Source organism: Penicillium verhagenii, assembly GCF_028828195.1.
Source record: "Penicillium verhagenii strain IBT 33310 chromosome Unknown utg000002l_segment0_segment0, whole genome shotgun sequence".
Taxonomy (NCBI): domain Eukaryota; kingdom Fungi; phylum Ascomycota; class Eurotiomycetes; order Eurotiales; family Aspergillaceae; genus Penicillium; species Penicillium verhagenii.
The window spans coordinates 2,185,661-2,200,554 of NW_026643166.1; the positions used below are offsets into that span (position 1 = coordinate 2,185,661).

General features: G+C 48.8%; 4 protein-coding genes across 4 annotated transcripts; 2 read left to right on the top strand and 2 right to left on the bottom strand.

Moving 5' to 3' along the window:
• Window positions 1-227: 227 nt before the first annotated feature.
• On the top strand, window positions 228-4,374 carry N7466_000797 (uncharacterized protein; the record flags this gene model as incomplete). The annotated part of the gene is made up of 2 exons (XM_057160195.1): window positions 228-389; window positions 457-4,374. 2 exons carry the CDS (start codon window positions 228-230, stop codon window positions 4,372-4,374), a joined length of 4,080 nt encoding a protein of 1,359 aa, XP_057026443.1.
• A 1,108-nt stretch (window positions 4,375-5,482) lies between these two features.
• On the bottom strand, window positions 5,483-6,583 carry N7466_000798 (SUR7/PalI family protein; the record flags this gene model as incomplete). Its single annotated transcript, XM_057160196.1, has 2 exons — window positions 5,483-6,373; window positions 6,446-6,583. The coding sequence occupies 2 exons, from the start codon at window positions 6,581-6,583 to the stop codon at window positions 5,483-5,485; spliced, it is 1,029 nt and encodes a 342-aa protein (XP_057026444.1).
• Window positions 6,584-8,100: 1,517 nt separating this feature from the next.
• N7466_000799 (glycoside hydrolase family 5 protein) lies at window positions 8,101-9,442 on the bottom strand (the record flags this gene model as incomplete). Its single annotated transcript, XM_057160197.1, has 6 exons — window positions 8,101-8,630; window positions 8,700-8,797; window positions 8,890-8,954; window positions 9,019-9,171; window positions 9,237-9,295; window positions 9,355-9,442. 6 exons carry the CDS (start codon window positions 9,440-9,442, stop codon window positions 8,101-8,103), a joined length of 993 nt encoding a protein of 330 aa, XP_057026445.1.
• Window positions 9,443-11,461: 2,019 nt separating this feature from the next.
• N7466_000800 (Disease resistance protein) lies at window positions 11,462-14,549 on the top strand (the record flags this gene model as incomplete). The annotated part of the gene is made up of 3 exons (XM_057160198.1): window positions 11,462-12,420; window positions 12,492-13,189; window positions 13,237-14,549. The coding sequence occupies 3 exons, from the start codon at window positions 11,462-11,464 to the stop codon at window positions 14,547-14,549; spliced, it is 2,970 nt and encodes a 989-aa protein (XP_057026446.1).
• Between the last annotated feature and the right edge of the window lie 345 nt (window positions 14,550-14,894).

Genomic DNA, 14,894 nt, shown 5'->3' on the forward strand with positions numbered 1-14,894 from the left:
CTTTCTCTCCGCAATTTGATGTTCGCCCAATGACGTTGTGAGGCTGAGTCAGCGGTGCGCGTCGCGTCTTATCGTTATCGGGGGATTTGGAGATTTGCGCGAGAAACTTGAGATTGTATGGTTTCACCATTCAACTTTCACTCCACGTTCAACCGCTAACGATCTACTCATTTGGATATGAGGCGTACTGGAGATCTGGTTAATTGGGCCTCACTCAGAACTGCACCATGACTTCTGAATCCTCTTGGATCTCATTGTTCATCCAGCAGGTGCTGCCAGTCTATCTAGACCAGACCACGCAGGATGATGTTGAAGTGGAAGACGATGGGTCCAGCATAAGCTTCAGGCTCCGGAATTACGGCCATGGTCATACAGCAACTGTTGCAGAGGTAACTAACTTTCATCCCCAGTGAACTCAAGATTGACTAATTGCTAAATACTTTTTTAATCTAACAGTGGGGTATGGGCCCCTCGGACGACGAAGCAGTTTTGAATGACGCGAAGCTTCGAATCGATGCCATTATTGCTCCTGATCTACTACCCGTTTACTCAATCGATGCTACAACTGCACAGCCGATTGCCACCAATCCCAAAAAGTATTCTATCAGGCTTCTAGACTTCAAGCTAGTCGTCCCTCACAAAACGCGCCTACCCAACCCACACCTGTTTATCAATAAATTTCATATCGAATGGGATAAGGGAACCAAGGGACTTGTCCCCAAGAAAAAACTTCAAAATTACAGGGACGTCAGGGGTTTGCTAAACACTGTATACGACAAGGCTAAAAGCCTACGCGGAGCTGTCCACTCAACGCCGAGATCTTCTGCACCGCCACAGAACAATGTCCAAGACAATATCTCGAATCAACCCGCGGAATCGCAGCAAATCTCATCACAGGTTCCTCTTGATGTAAGTCGCTCTGTATACGAAGCCAACACAATTGTACCTCGCCCGTACGGGACAGAAGAGCTACTTAGGCGTCTTGGGCCTACATCTCTCGCAGCTTCCGACAAGACTGTCATTCATGATGTAAACGCGGAGGTATTGCGCGGTGGTCACATGGATAATGATGTGAATGCAACGCAGGGGAGTCCGTTGGCTCAATCGCCCAATCGAAACCACTCTCCGTCAACACCACGTCGAAACTCAATATGTTCACAAATTGAAACTAGTCCAGATGTGAGACATGATAAGACAGAGTTCAAAGACTTGTCACCTTCTCACAGTACCATGCAACCTCCTCCGAAGAAGCGGCAACGGTCTGAACACGATCAAGATGGAAACAGGATTCCCGGTCCGAGGGGCAACAGTCCGCCATTGAAGAGGCAGCGTGTTGGATCCACGACAGAGCTACACGCACATGACTTGGAGATTCAACATCAAAAATTGGCTGAGGAGACCGCGACCTTGTCTCATTCTGAACTCACGGAGCCGATTGCTACCATCCATGTGCCATCGTCTCCTCAAAGGAGTGTGACTTCCCGACCAAGTCCCTGGGAAGGACCGAATCAGATCACATCAAGTGATTTTATCATTCCGAAAAACCAGCAAGAGCTTCTTGAGGAGGATAAACTGTGCTGGATACCGCCCTGCCCAAGAGATCCCATGCCCCAGGGGCATGTGCCACCTTTGCTTCTAAGGCAATGGAATAATGCCGTGAAACGACGGCATCTTGAATCAGGAAATGCGACAGTTGAAATTGAAGAACATGATAGTGACCCACAAGGACCCATCACCTCAACACAGGAGAGCGACGCTTCATCTATCGCTAGTGACCCGTCTGAGAGCTTCCACTGGTCCCCATCTCCTGAAAGGCCATCTCGTGTTCATCAAAATGACCTGCCCCCATCGAGCCCAGTACGTCGACTAGCCCCGAGAAAACAACGCAGTCTTGCTACCGGCACCGGTTACAAAAATGTTTCCCCACAGCCACCCAAGAATAACGCCGAATTTCGAGACTTACCTCAGACTTGTGCTTCCGATAACCCTGCTCAATTCCCAGCGCAAACAACAACGCAAGATAAGGCAAGATCTAAGAGTCCTCTTGATCCCAAAGCCGCTGCAAGCAATGAAGGGGGCAATCAACAACCTTTTTCCCAATTGTCTGGTACTCCAGCGCCAAACCAAGAAACAACTATGAAGTCACCGGTACCTTCCTCCAGACCAGAACCTATTGCCCTGGCGCGGGAAGAAGAAGACTCAGATGAGGATTCTGTAATGGACACGTCTGTGCCTTTTGCGCTAGGTGAAACAATGCCAGATCCCACGCAGTCCAGTCGAGTTGAAGAGGACTTGGTTAGCTCCGGTCCGTCGCTACCTGCTGTGAACGGAGAGTCGGTGCAGGTTGCAGTAACTCCAGTAGCAGGAAGTGACCGACTGCATCTAAATCCAAATCAAGAGTCTAATCAGGCTGGCCCCCTGGACTCAAATCTAATTTCTTCGCAAATCCACGAAACCTCCTCTCAGTCTCGTATCCTGGATACGTATCCATTTAATGCACGCCATGAGCAGAGTCAGTCTTCTCACGAAGCCCCGACTCCCTCTAGACAGGGCCAAGATACGTCATTCAGGCTGGATGTCCCTGTGACCCAGCTGCCAACTAGCAGCATGGCCTCACTGTGGAGGTCTCAGTCACAACCTCAAAATGCTGCAGATAGTTCTCAGCCAGATATTGTACTTGATTCCTCCGGGCCAGCCCAACGTCAGCAGGACTTTTACATTTCTGCTACCCAATCTTCTCCTATTGCATTGACAAGCGGTGCTGGACACACTGGATCTCAATTGAACGAGTCCACAAAACCAGATCCTATGAAGGCAGCCAATGCCATCAACGAGCCGATGAGTTCTCCTCGGGTCCGATCCTCTCCCGTCCCAACCCCCTTCGAGCCTCCGCATCGAGACTCTGATGACATTGCCCAGGGAATCGAAGGAAACGATGTTCAAGCTATTGACACTCAGACCTCTTCCTTGGTGGCTCGCCGGAGGGGCTTTGTCAACAATACAGAGACGCATGCTGAGGCTTGGGGGGTTTACAAAAGGTTTTGCAGTGATTATCCCTCATATTCTGGGAGTTTCGATCATTTCACAAAGCTGTGTGGTATGCTGCTTGCCGTGAGAAAGCAGGGGAAACTTCACCGGTCCTTTTTGTGGGATGACTTTGTTACTATGCATCTCACAAGCTACCCCCAATATCTTGAAAATAACGGGTTACAGGATGCGCTCAACTATGAGGATTATTTCTTTGATAATTTCTCACGCCCTTCTCTCAGAAAGCGCAGTTTGACAGCTCGTGGAATTGAATTTGTAGCATCGCAATGCGCTCCTGGTGAAGCTATCGATAATGCAATTCCTGCAGTCCCAAGCAGTGAACAATGCACGATGCCAGGCCAAACTCCAAGCCCTGCTTTGAACAAGTCGTTTACTGGCAGCCTAGTGGAAAAGTTCGCAGGTCTCTATGCTCGCTCCCATGTCGTCTCTGAAGGTGGCCTTTCTTTGAAATCCCCTGACGATAAACGGCCTTCAAACCCCCCTTCTGTGGAAATCAAACGCGAGGGGTCTGCATCAGACCCTATCGGGATCGACAGCACTCAGACAGGCCCCCCTCCTTCATCTGCTTTGGAACCACTTACACGTTGGTCTCCACAGGCGGCTGAGGCCCATGGCCCATCATCAACTGCATCAGCGGGAGCGGAAGTGGAAAAGGAGAAAGCAACGCATATGGAAGTGGAAATGGAAGTTGAGGCTGCAGACGTCCAGATGCAAGAAGACATGGAAGAAGTTCCCGAAACGGACCCTGAGGACGTTGGTCAAGATGAAGATAGCTTTCATGAAACTGCCAGTGTTGAGCTAGGCGACGAAACATTTGTTTCCAGCATGGATCAACGCCGTCCTAGTCCAAGAGTCCAAGTAATAATACGCAAGAATTATGCTTCGTTCAGACCACGAACTCCGGATGAGAAGCCGAGCGAAGCGAGAAAGCTCAAGCGAGATATATTGGCATGGCAAGCGTCAGCTACTACCGTTGATGAAACGGCTCTCACCGCAAGTCAATCAACTCCTGCCCAAGGAACCCCGGCTGGCCCATCATCTCGTGAGAGAAGACGAGAAAAGTCTCCAGCCGAGGATACACGGGCTACGGCCGCTGAACCAATCCCAGCTTCTCCGCAAATTTGCGAGCCAGAAAGTGAGAATGAAAACTGGTTTTCCTCACTTCGGCACATCCGACCTAAAGGCCCTGTCTGGTCTGATGGTCCAACGGAGTTCAAGCGTTGGGCAGAAGCAGACCAGAATGTGTTGAGAGAGCGAAAACGTCGTGGAGGTACTAAGATTCTTTTGGATGAAAACGGTGTGATTCGAAGGCCGAACCAGCGTTAAAAGGATTATATCCATCATTCTGTGATCATTGTCATATCTTGTTATTTTGTTTTTGGCGTTAGGTCGGGGGTGTTGTGGGATGGATCCATCATACCCGTAGGCGGCTTCTGTCTATTTTCGACTCATGTACATTATTACGAGAGACCTGGATATCCAGCAACTGCATTTCCATTATCAACAAACTGATATCAACTTTTTATCTTGCCTACCTAATATCATGTAGCACGTTCTAATATCCCATCCGCAGTCCCTACTACGCATGTGCATGCATTCAATGTTTATACATTACAACCTTCAAGGTTGCATGTGGAATCGAGCACTTAGGCCGAGTCCGTATGAAAATTCAATCAAAATTGCAAAATTAAGATCATGCACCGATCGGCCGAACAATACTAAACACAAGCTAGTCAGCCTGTCAGCAAGGCTCGTGTTCAGCGCATCACTTTCTGTTTCGAGTCCCGATGGGTCCCACTCCGCCTACCAATGTGGCTCACTAGCTTAGCCAAATGGCCCCCAGAAAGACGGGGCCGAGCACTTTCTTAAATCGGGCGATAGTTCGGGGGGCTAGTGGGTCAGGTCCACTGTCGAATAATTACATCCGTACAGAGCAAAGGTTTCGTTCATGTCACGTTGCTTACTAGTTTGTTTTGATATCCGAATCAATGATTCTTCCTGGTGACGGGACAAGCACTTGAGGTTAAGATTTGCTAGCTTGCTTGGCATAGGGGAAATGTGTTATGCTTGAGTTTCAGGTGGATGAAGAGATGGAGATTAGAGTTTTTAAGTGAAATTGATTTTTCAGTGATCAATTATTGACGAATTAATTCGCAATAGTTAACGATACAAGAGTAGTCATCGCTGAAGGTACAGTAGGCATGAAAACCATATACAGTGCAGGGAATGAATTCAAAACAGATGCGATGTGCAGGCATTAAGTCGTAAGGAAATCGTCAAAGCAGATACCAAAGTGATTTGAAACCTCCCCAAAAAAGAAATAGCAAGCCAACCAATCCCCAATTGGGACAAGCAGAGCAAATTGAACGCCATGGTATCACCCATCTAAAAACGCTTTGTATATAAGGAAAGTGTTTTGTGTCATATGCGTCGCTTAGGAGTGACGGAAAGGCTCGTAAGGGCTAGCATGGGTCTGCTGCTGGTTGGTCATGGGGTAGGCGTTGGGAGGAGGAGGCGGGTAAGAAGTCTGCTGGTGGTGACCGAAAGGCTGAGCACCAACGGCACCGGCACCAATGGGCTCGTAGGTGTAAGGAGCCTTCTCAGCGGTCAAGCCATTGCCGCGCATTCCGCGGTTCTTGTGGTTGTAGGGCGAGCGGCCGGAGCAGCAGCAAACGCTGAAGAGCCAGAAGATGGTCGCGCCAAGCGAGAAAGCGACTGCGAGCCAGGTGGTGGCGAGCATGTGGGTGCCCAGGGACAACTTGATACCGTAGGCTTCGAGGGTGGTGCCCAGACTGCCCTTGAAGACGGAGAACATGACGGTCGAAGTAACGGAGGCGGCGGCGGTGAAGAGGAAGGCGATGACGGCGAAGAGGGTGGTGACACAGCTACCCCAGCGACTGCAGATAGCGAAAATGCCGACGAGGATCTCGATGATGGTGGCGGCGAAGGCGATAACGTAGGCGATGAACATCCACTTGGAGACGGCCTTGTAGATCTTCATGACCTTGTTGTAGTCGTCTGGCAGCTCGTCCTTGACGGAGGTGCTGTCCAGGCCCCAGACGGAGAGGGGGTCGAAGTAGAATTCGGCCTTGGGGGAGGAGCAGAAGGTGGTGTTGTATTTGCTGTTGCTGATTTTACCATCGCAGTAACCCATGAGACCGATGTCGTAGTACTCCATGATCAGGCTGTCGGCCTCGTTGCTGGCGAGTTCGTCGACCAATTCCTTGACTTCGGTCGAGTTGACACTGGTAATGTCGAATTCATTAAGAATGTTCTCGATTTCTGTGGTTGTTTTTGAGCCATTGGTGAGGTTTGATAGATCGATCTATTGAAGCGCATAACTGGTTAGTCGCAAACTTCCTTTTAGAGGATTGCAGAGCTGGGGTTTGTTTCTTACCCGCATGAAGTAGAGGTTGTTCAAGGTGCTAGAGCTAGCCTTGGTACATCCCAGTCCAACCAGAATGATACAGATCAAGGTGGCGATCGTTAAGAGATAAGGCGTGATGATACACGCGACACGGCCAGCTTTACCCATGATGAGGTTGTATTATATGAGAGAGGAAAAACTTCCGATAAAGATGTATGGATGGAGATGGAGGGTGGGGAGTTGCCTTTTATGGATGGAAGGTTAAAAGTCGTGGATAATAATAAGCGAAATTGGGGGGAGGAAGGCAGGTTTTAAGCTGAGATGATCGGCCAGGAAAGTGTACAGCCTCTATAGCAACGAGTCAACGACAACTCCAGCCTCCCTGTAAGAGGCGCAGGGCCCCAGTCCCCAGCCAATCAGGGCTTGAGAAACTCCGAAAGTGGATCATTTCCCGACTTTGCGTTGCCACGTTTGCTGCCGTTTCTATTCGTGTCAACGCTAGTCCTCTTTCGCCAGTCCTCGGTCTGATCCGAATTACAGTTGATGATTGTATGGGATATGTAAACATTGAAAAAAATCATTGGATTTTTTTCCTCTATGCGCTTGGATAAACCAACAAGCAGATTTGATACGATAAGAATTTTGTATGATCATGTCCAGCAAAAATAAATTCAACGTGTCTAATAAATGACTTGGCCCCCGTCATTAATCTATTGATGTACTTCCGTATCAAGTACCGCATTGGAAAACACTTACGTAGGCGGTCACTAGTAGTCAGGGACTTCGCCTTGTCCCACGGTTGACCGCAGGATCGGCGCACCCCTGTCTGAGCGGGCCTCGTCATCCTCCCAGCCCTGTGAGTTTTGTTCTTTTCTCCCTTTTTTTTCCTCTAAAAAAATTTTAAAAAATTTTAAAAAATTATTTCTTAGAAATGCCTAGGGGCCAAAAATATCTGCTCTATCCATTCTACTTCGTATCAGCATCTGATCCTACCCAAGTAGCATAACTTGCGTAAGAATCTGATCTGATCTGATCTTAGGCTTCTGCATTTAAACGCTTGGCGTGAATGCCGACCTGCCGCGCCTCTCTCCACACCTACACATGTTTCTGGGTCTTCTGCTGATTTTTCAATGTTTCGGCAGTCAACCACATTCTCGGTTTCTATATTTATTTTTTAAGATAAAGTTTTCTGGGGCTTAGTATCCATGGCTACTCAATCCATCCAGACCGAACCTACATACATGTGCAGCAGGCCATACTGAACTTTAGGCAGTTATCTAGCTGCGCCGAACCTTGCGTGGATATCATGGCTATGACATGGAGATGCATGCCTGCCAAGCCTGATGCCGTGGCCTGCAGGTTTCTTCCATGCTTCCATGCTCAGATTCTGGATGCATCACACGAACTGGCGAATCACGCGGCTGGGTAATCTCACCCGTTTTGGTTTAGCGTGAGCGCTGCTTAGACATTGTCGCTGTGGTAACTAACTAGTACTATCAAAAAGCCCTGGAGTGACTACATAGTAGATCCTGAGTCTCCATTGATGGCCCATATCCTACAAAATACTATCTTGATGAGAGAAATTTGAAGATTTCATTCCGAACATTTGAATGTTAAATATCGGCACCCCCACACTGAATGCTTGCTCGTGCCGGTACAACTTCAAGCACTCAGAGGCTCGGAACTTAGGCAAAGTATGGCTCCAACGTCGACAACAGCCCTGTATAAGCTACTCCAGTGGGCGGCTCAATACTGAAAATGTAATCTCCCCACCACGGACCCGCCGCCCACCACATAGCACCCTTCCAAACCGCCGAATTATCCTCCAAATAAGTCAACATCCCCGTAATTGCCTCTTCGCAAACGGTGTTCACGCCACCAGCAAATTCCCCCAATATACCGACCTTGTTGTTGGCGATAAGCCACGCTGTCGCGGACTCCACGCGCTCCTGACCGATCGTGCTCGACACGCAAGTCGCACTCGTACCCGATCCATCCGAGTCAAGGTACTGGTGCATCTCGTAGACGATCTTGTCTTCTGTGTCTGTGAGGTTGACGAGGTTATCGTTGTACTCTGTCCAGGTCCAGGCGCCTGTGTAAGAATTGCCTTCGACGAAAATGTATTGACTTGTTGCGCCGGCCGCGCGGATGCCGTTGATGGCAGCTTGGTTGAGATCTAGGACGAGGGTTTGGTCCATGTCGTGGTACTCGTTGTCTGTGTGTGGTTTGTAAGTGTGAGCTCTATGCTTGTGATGGCAGGTATATAACCGCCTGGGGTTCTTACTGGTATCAAAAATCACCAACTCGTTCGACTTGAATTGTCCTGCAACGTTTTGCCAGAACGTCTGGAAGTCTGAGGTGCTTGTGATGATGTCGTCATAGCTTGATAGTCAGGTCACTGTCAGCTTAAGCAGTTCTTGGTCTTGAAGACATGTGCGGGCTCAGTGCCCAGGTAGGGATTTCAATTGGCTTACTATCGACCAAAGTTGTGTGGGTCCAGAACCGCGTGGGCACCTGCGTTCGTGATGTAGTCTACCACCTGCCCTTGTCAATCTCCAATATACGGGAAATTGGGGAGTTGGGGAGTTGGACCGGTCACATACATATGTCAAGTTGCTCAGGTACTCCGCATCAAAAGATCCCGTCATGACAGTCGGGACTAGCCGTTCCATGTAGAAATTTACACGGAAGATGTTCATGCCATCATTGATCAAGGTTTGAATGGTGCTCGTGCTGGGGAAAATATAGTCGGTTCCCTGTCAATATGGGTCAAGGTCAGGGAGGTTTCGCTTACAGCTAACTTCAATTTTTCAAAACTTACATAGACACCAGGAAACACGTCTGTGCCAAACTCAGCACCAGATTCGTTGGCCCCAAACCCTAAATAAGCCATCAGTTCTATAATTGGGGAATGCCTCATCCGGGAAGTAAACACCAACACTCAAATGAAGAAGCCTTCTTTGCCTTCTTCAGCGGGGATGCCGACACAGAGGCAGCAGCCAAGAGAGCAAAGTGCCCGAATCTCATTTTTCCGTCAGGTCAGTTATTCACCAAATTTCTTTCTTTGCCGACTTATGTCGAAACATTTTCTTCTGCTCTTGAAGAAAACCTCCAATTTATACCTCCGTGTGAGGTCTTGAACATGCAACATGGAGTCAAACCAGTTAGCGTATAAACGGAGTCGAAATGAGACACGGAGCAGACCGTCCGGTAGTCACCCCATAAAATTTTAGATATGAAGGGGAAGTGCCCCGGATTGACGACGATCAGGCTTGCGGGGTACACTTAGTAGTAGGTAGTATATATGGAGGGAAACAGGCCATGGAAGAATTCCCACCAAAGAAGTCACCTCATGACAAGCAATGGCCCCTCTGAGAGTTTGACCAGTTTCAAGATTCTTGGCCAGGTCTTGGCCTGAAACAGTCTACTTGGTTATTACATACTCTGAACAATGCCAACACTCTCTGAAAAACTGCGTCCAAGCTTTTCTTCAGGGCCCAGGTGGCGTTGACAAGGTAGGATTCTTTAGTCCCGGGTAAGTGTGCGCCAAATGACCCGTGGCTTTTCGGGAATCGATCTGCACTGGGGTGTGAAGAATTGCCGGCGGGGACCTTGATGAGGATGAGATCTCAATATACCAGTACTTTATTCTAGAGCATTTGATCACTCTAAGTCGAATGGATGGGTTGCGGTAAGGTTTTTGTCTTTATCATGCCCAACATGGCAGGCAGAGACCATCATGAGATAGAGTTCCGCATAATACCTATGTGTGGCTAGCTATACTATGTACTAGACAATTGAATTCAATTGTTATGCAGCGTAATTGATTAGTAAGTGCTGGGTTCATGACCACTGGAATAATCCATTATTATGGTGACGAGTTCATGGGACATCTGCATGACCCTCATGAGCACTCTGGTGATAAAGAGGTAAGATGCCATGAATTACCTAGTACACTTTGTGTTCGGGTTCAAATGTTATTGACGAAAAATCGAGTAAGCACTAATACATTGCGATATCAGTGGATGAGAATTCAATTTTTGCGATCTCAAGTGGTAATGGTGTTGCGGAAAATATTGCATCCGTATTTGCCATTCGCAGGCAAAGAATGAGGTAGAGAGACTTTGAAAGTTGAGAGCATGTGATGCGATAATAAAAGATGAGTTTCATACACAACCAGTATAGCAGTTCGACGTAAAGATAAGAAATGGAAACACATAAAATCGCTTTACAGACATGGCCCACATGGGCTTAATGGATATGGGCTCGTGGGCTGCTTTGGCGATTTGTGCATTGGTGTAAGTCTCGGTGGCTTGTGTCATATCATGAATTAGGTCGTGCCGCCATGTTTCAAGCTTTCAAGGCGCCATTTCTATTCCTCCAGCTGCACAAAAAAACGTGGTGGAACGCGGCCAGTTCTACCGCACGAATTTATCGCCCACATGGACGAAAGCACGCGTCACGTGTACTGACTTTTTTCAGCCCCCAGGGCCCACACTCCTTCTGTTGTTGCCCCGCTGGGCTTTTGCGACCAACGACGTGGTTTATTCTGTCAACCAGATTTATTGTTCGGAATATAGTGGATACGAAAATAATTCCATTATGTTAAACGCCGCTAACAGCTTGGATTCTCTCTTTGCTTGGATAAGATCATAAACATGTCTTGCTCGCCCAAGGCTTAGTATGGATAGAAGAACCATTGAGCCTCCTGTGGCTTAAACAGTACGAGCATTCGTCAATGACCGGGGTCATATGCAGTTGGTCATTCTCACAGTCTGATGAATCGTGTTCGTGTCCAGTTGGCTGCACGTTCCCCAGAACGCACTTCGAGGGCGCTTAGGTGCTGCGCCCCTTTAGTCCTGATGCTAGTGGATAATTGCAAGGCTTTGCGCCCCTCGCAATTCAGTCTTCTTGCTGGAGTCTTCACTTACCTTGAACAGTATTTCACTCTACGACTGCCACGATATCGACGCCGATGAGCAGGAATCTACGAACACGACCCTTCACCTAGAATCTTGACGAGGGGCGCCAACCGTGCCGCCGAAAATGTCACTGAAATGTTTGAACCGCGATTCCTACCGCGTGGGATGGATATGCCCGTTAGAGGTGGAACAGATTGCGGCAATGGAGATGCTAGATGAGGAGCATCAACCCCTTCCGCAACCAAGCGGGGACACGAACGTTTACAACCTCGGTAGCATCAATAACCATAACGTTGTCATCGCTGGTCTACCTCGGGCGGGGAACTGCTCCGCCGCTACTGTCGTCACTCAAATGAGGATGACATTTCCAAACCTCAAATATGGCCTGCTGGTTGGGATTGGGGGCGGCGTACCGACAAAGACCGAGTGTGGAATGATCCGTCTAGGACATGTGGTCGTTAGTGAACCGACTGGTATACACTCTGGAGCAGTACAGTACGATCACGGAAAGGCGAAGGAGGGTCACTTTGAACGCAAAGGTTTCCTCGAAGCCCCGCCAACCGCCCTTCTTAACGCTGCACGGGAATTGGCTGTCCGGCGCCAGCGGGTGGATGATGATCCAGTTTGGGGGAATCTGGAGCGAATCCAAACTAGCCGTCGAAGACTTCGCCGCTTCAAGTTCCCTGGCGCCGCGAATGACTATCTATACCCATCCAACTATACACATGGGCAGCAAGGGATACCATGTGAAGATAGTGGGTGTGATCCGAGGCAGCGTATCGAGCGACCGACAGACGAGGAAGAAGACTCGTTTATTGTTGTACACCGAGGCACAATAGCTTCAGGAGAGTTGGCGATAGAGGATGCTAAGAAGAGAGACGATTTGGCGCAGGAACATGGGGTACTATGCTTTGAAATGGAGGCAGCAGGAGCCCTTACCGATTTCCCCTGTATGGTGATTCGAGGCATCTCCTACTATTGCGACTCGCATAAGAATGACCAGTGGCATGGTTACGCAGCGGCGGTAGCAGCCGCTTATGCACGACAGCTATTCTTCCATATGTCCATTGAAGAGGTGCAACGGTAAATTTCTCACAGTCTCAATATAGAGACAATACATATATGCTTATATAGCTCATGGATGCATTATTTAGAAATCCGAATCCGACGCATACTACTTTCGAGCTCCCGCTTAATCTATCCGAGATATCCGAAGTGACCCGGTTCATCGCACGAGAAGATCAGCTTAAGAGGATGGAAGAGATCTTCGACACGACTATTGGACGCCGTACCGCCGTCGTGCATGGGTTGGGTGGAATTGGCAAGACGCAGCTAGCCATCGCATATATCAAACGGAATCGGTCTCATTACTCGGCGGCAATATGGCTGAATGCAAGAGATGAAACAGCATTGAAGCAAAGCCTCGCTCGCACAGCTGAGTGGATTCTACGCCACCATCCGTCTCTTGTATACATCGCAGCTGCTTTGGAGAGCCAAGATCTGGACGAGACGGTGAAAGCGGCCAGACGATGGTTGGACGACCCGATGAACGATCGTTGGTTGATCGTCTATGATAACTATGATAATCCCCTATCAGGCAACCGGACAGAGAAAGGCACAAGCTATACTTCCTCTGTCGAGGCAGGTATATATAGCGATGACGACGAAAATCTTGTAAAGGCTTTTGATCTTCAGAAATTCCTGCCCGAGACCGACCATGGTGCCATCATTGTGACCACGCGGTCCTCTATAGTAAAGCTAGGCCAGACTCTTCACTTACGCAAGCTAGAGGATATCAATGATAGCCTTGAGGTCCTGGCTTCCGTCTCTGGCCGTGAAAATTTAAGACAAGGTGAGTAAGGACGATATGGTCCAATATCAATTACTAATATTGAGCAGACCCTGCAGCTACTGATCTTGCGAGGAAGCTTGATGGATTTCCGCTGGCCCTCGCGACAGCTGGCGCATACTTAGAGCAAGTCTCGATTAGCTGCACCGAGTATCTCCAGCTGTACCGAGAATCATGGCAGCAATTACACGAAGAGACGCCGCAACTGGCGGCATACGATCAAACGTTGTACTCAACATGGAATCTCTCATATCGATATATTCAGCAGCAGAGTCCAATTGCAGCTATGCTTCTCCGACAATGGGCGTATTTTGCTAGTGGAGACTTGTGGTATGAGCTGTTGGAGTATAGTGGCCCGGAAAAGCCGGAATGGCTGGGCGCACTGACAAAGAACAAGCTCACATTTCACGCAAGCTTACGAATTTTGTGCAGTCACGGGCTCGTTGAAGCTGATCCGACTACCACATTACAGAGAGTGGAGTCACGAGGGTATAGCGTACACGGCTGCGTTCATTCGTGGATGATTCATGTCCTGAACCAAGGGATTGAAAAGAATATGGCCTGGATAGCAGTTGAATGTGTAGCGGCGCATGTGCCCGGGAAAGACGAACGTGAATTCTGGCTCTTACAACGGCGGCTTATTGCACATGCAGACAGATGTTTGGAGACAATAAGAAATATAGAAGTTGAAGGTGAGGCTGCAGGGCGTCTGCATTCTTTGGGTTTGCTTTACGCGGATCAAGGCCGGCTCCAAGAGGCAGAGGCGATGTACGAACGAGCACTGGAAGGCTATGAGAAGGCGGGGGGACGAGAACACACAACGACACTAGATACCGTCAATAACCTCGGTGTTCTCTACGCGGTTCAAGGCCGGCTCCAAGAGGCAGAGGCGATGTACGAACGAGCGCTGGAAGGCTTCGATAAGGTATGGGGACGAGAACACACATCTACGCTGGATACCGTCAACAATCTCGGTCTTCTCTACGCGGATCAAGACCAGCTCCAAGAGGCAGAGGCGATGTACAAAAGAGCGCTGGAAGGCTATGAGGCGGCTTTGGGGGCGACCTCGACTTTCACCTATATCCCTGCCTTGAATACTCTGGAGAATTTTGGCCTTCTATATGAGAGGAACGGGCAGGTTGATACTGCTCTGCTGTATTATCAGCGAGCATTGGTGGGCGCTGAGGCTGTTTGGGGCCAGTATGGCGAACGGTATTCTCGGCTTTCCAACAAATTAAGCTCTTTAGAGCTTCACACATGTGAGGATTCTGGCAGAAAAGAGCCTGTTCAAAAGAAAACAACAAACCGGGGGACAAAATGGAAGAAACTGAGAGCCAAGCTCTCCGGTATGTATAAGCCTTAATAAGCACTCCACATGTGCATGCGACGAATCCAGAAAGGCCCCCCCAACTACTCAAGTGCTAGTAGTTCTTAGCACTTGAGTCTCTCTTATTATATATGTACGGGCTTCAAATGTTTTTCACCATGGTGCAAAATTGGAGTAGCACAGCTCAAGATGCTGATTTACTCTCAGCGGGATTCTGGCGCCTGGGGACGTATCAAGCATTTTTATTGGCCGAAGCAGCCGTCTATCTTCACATACGTCGACGGAATCCTCCAGATGTCTAGAGCACCCGGGGGTTCGTAAATTTACACCGTCATCAATAACATGTTTAGTATCGTTCCAAAATAACAAGGGCTATTTAGT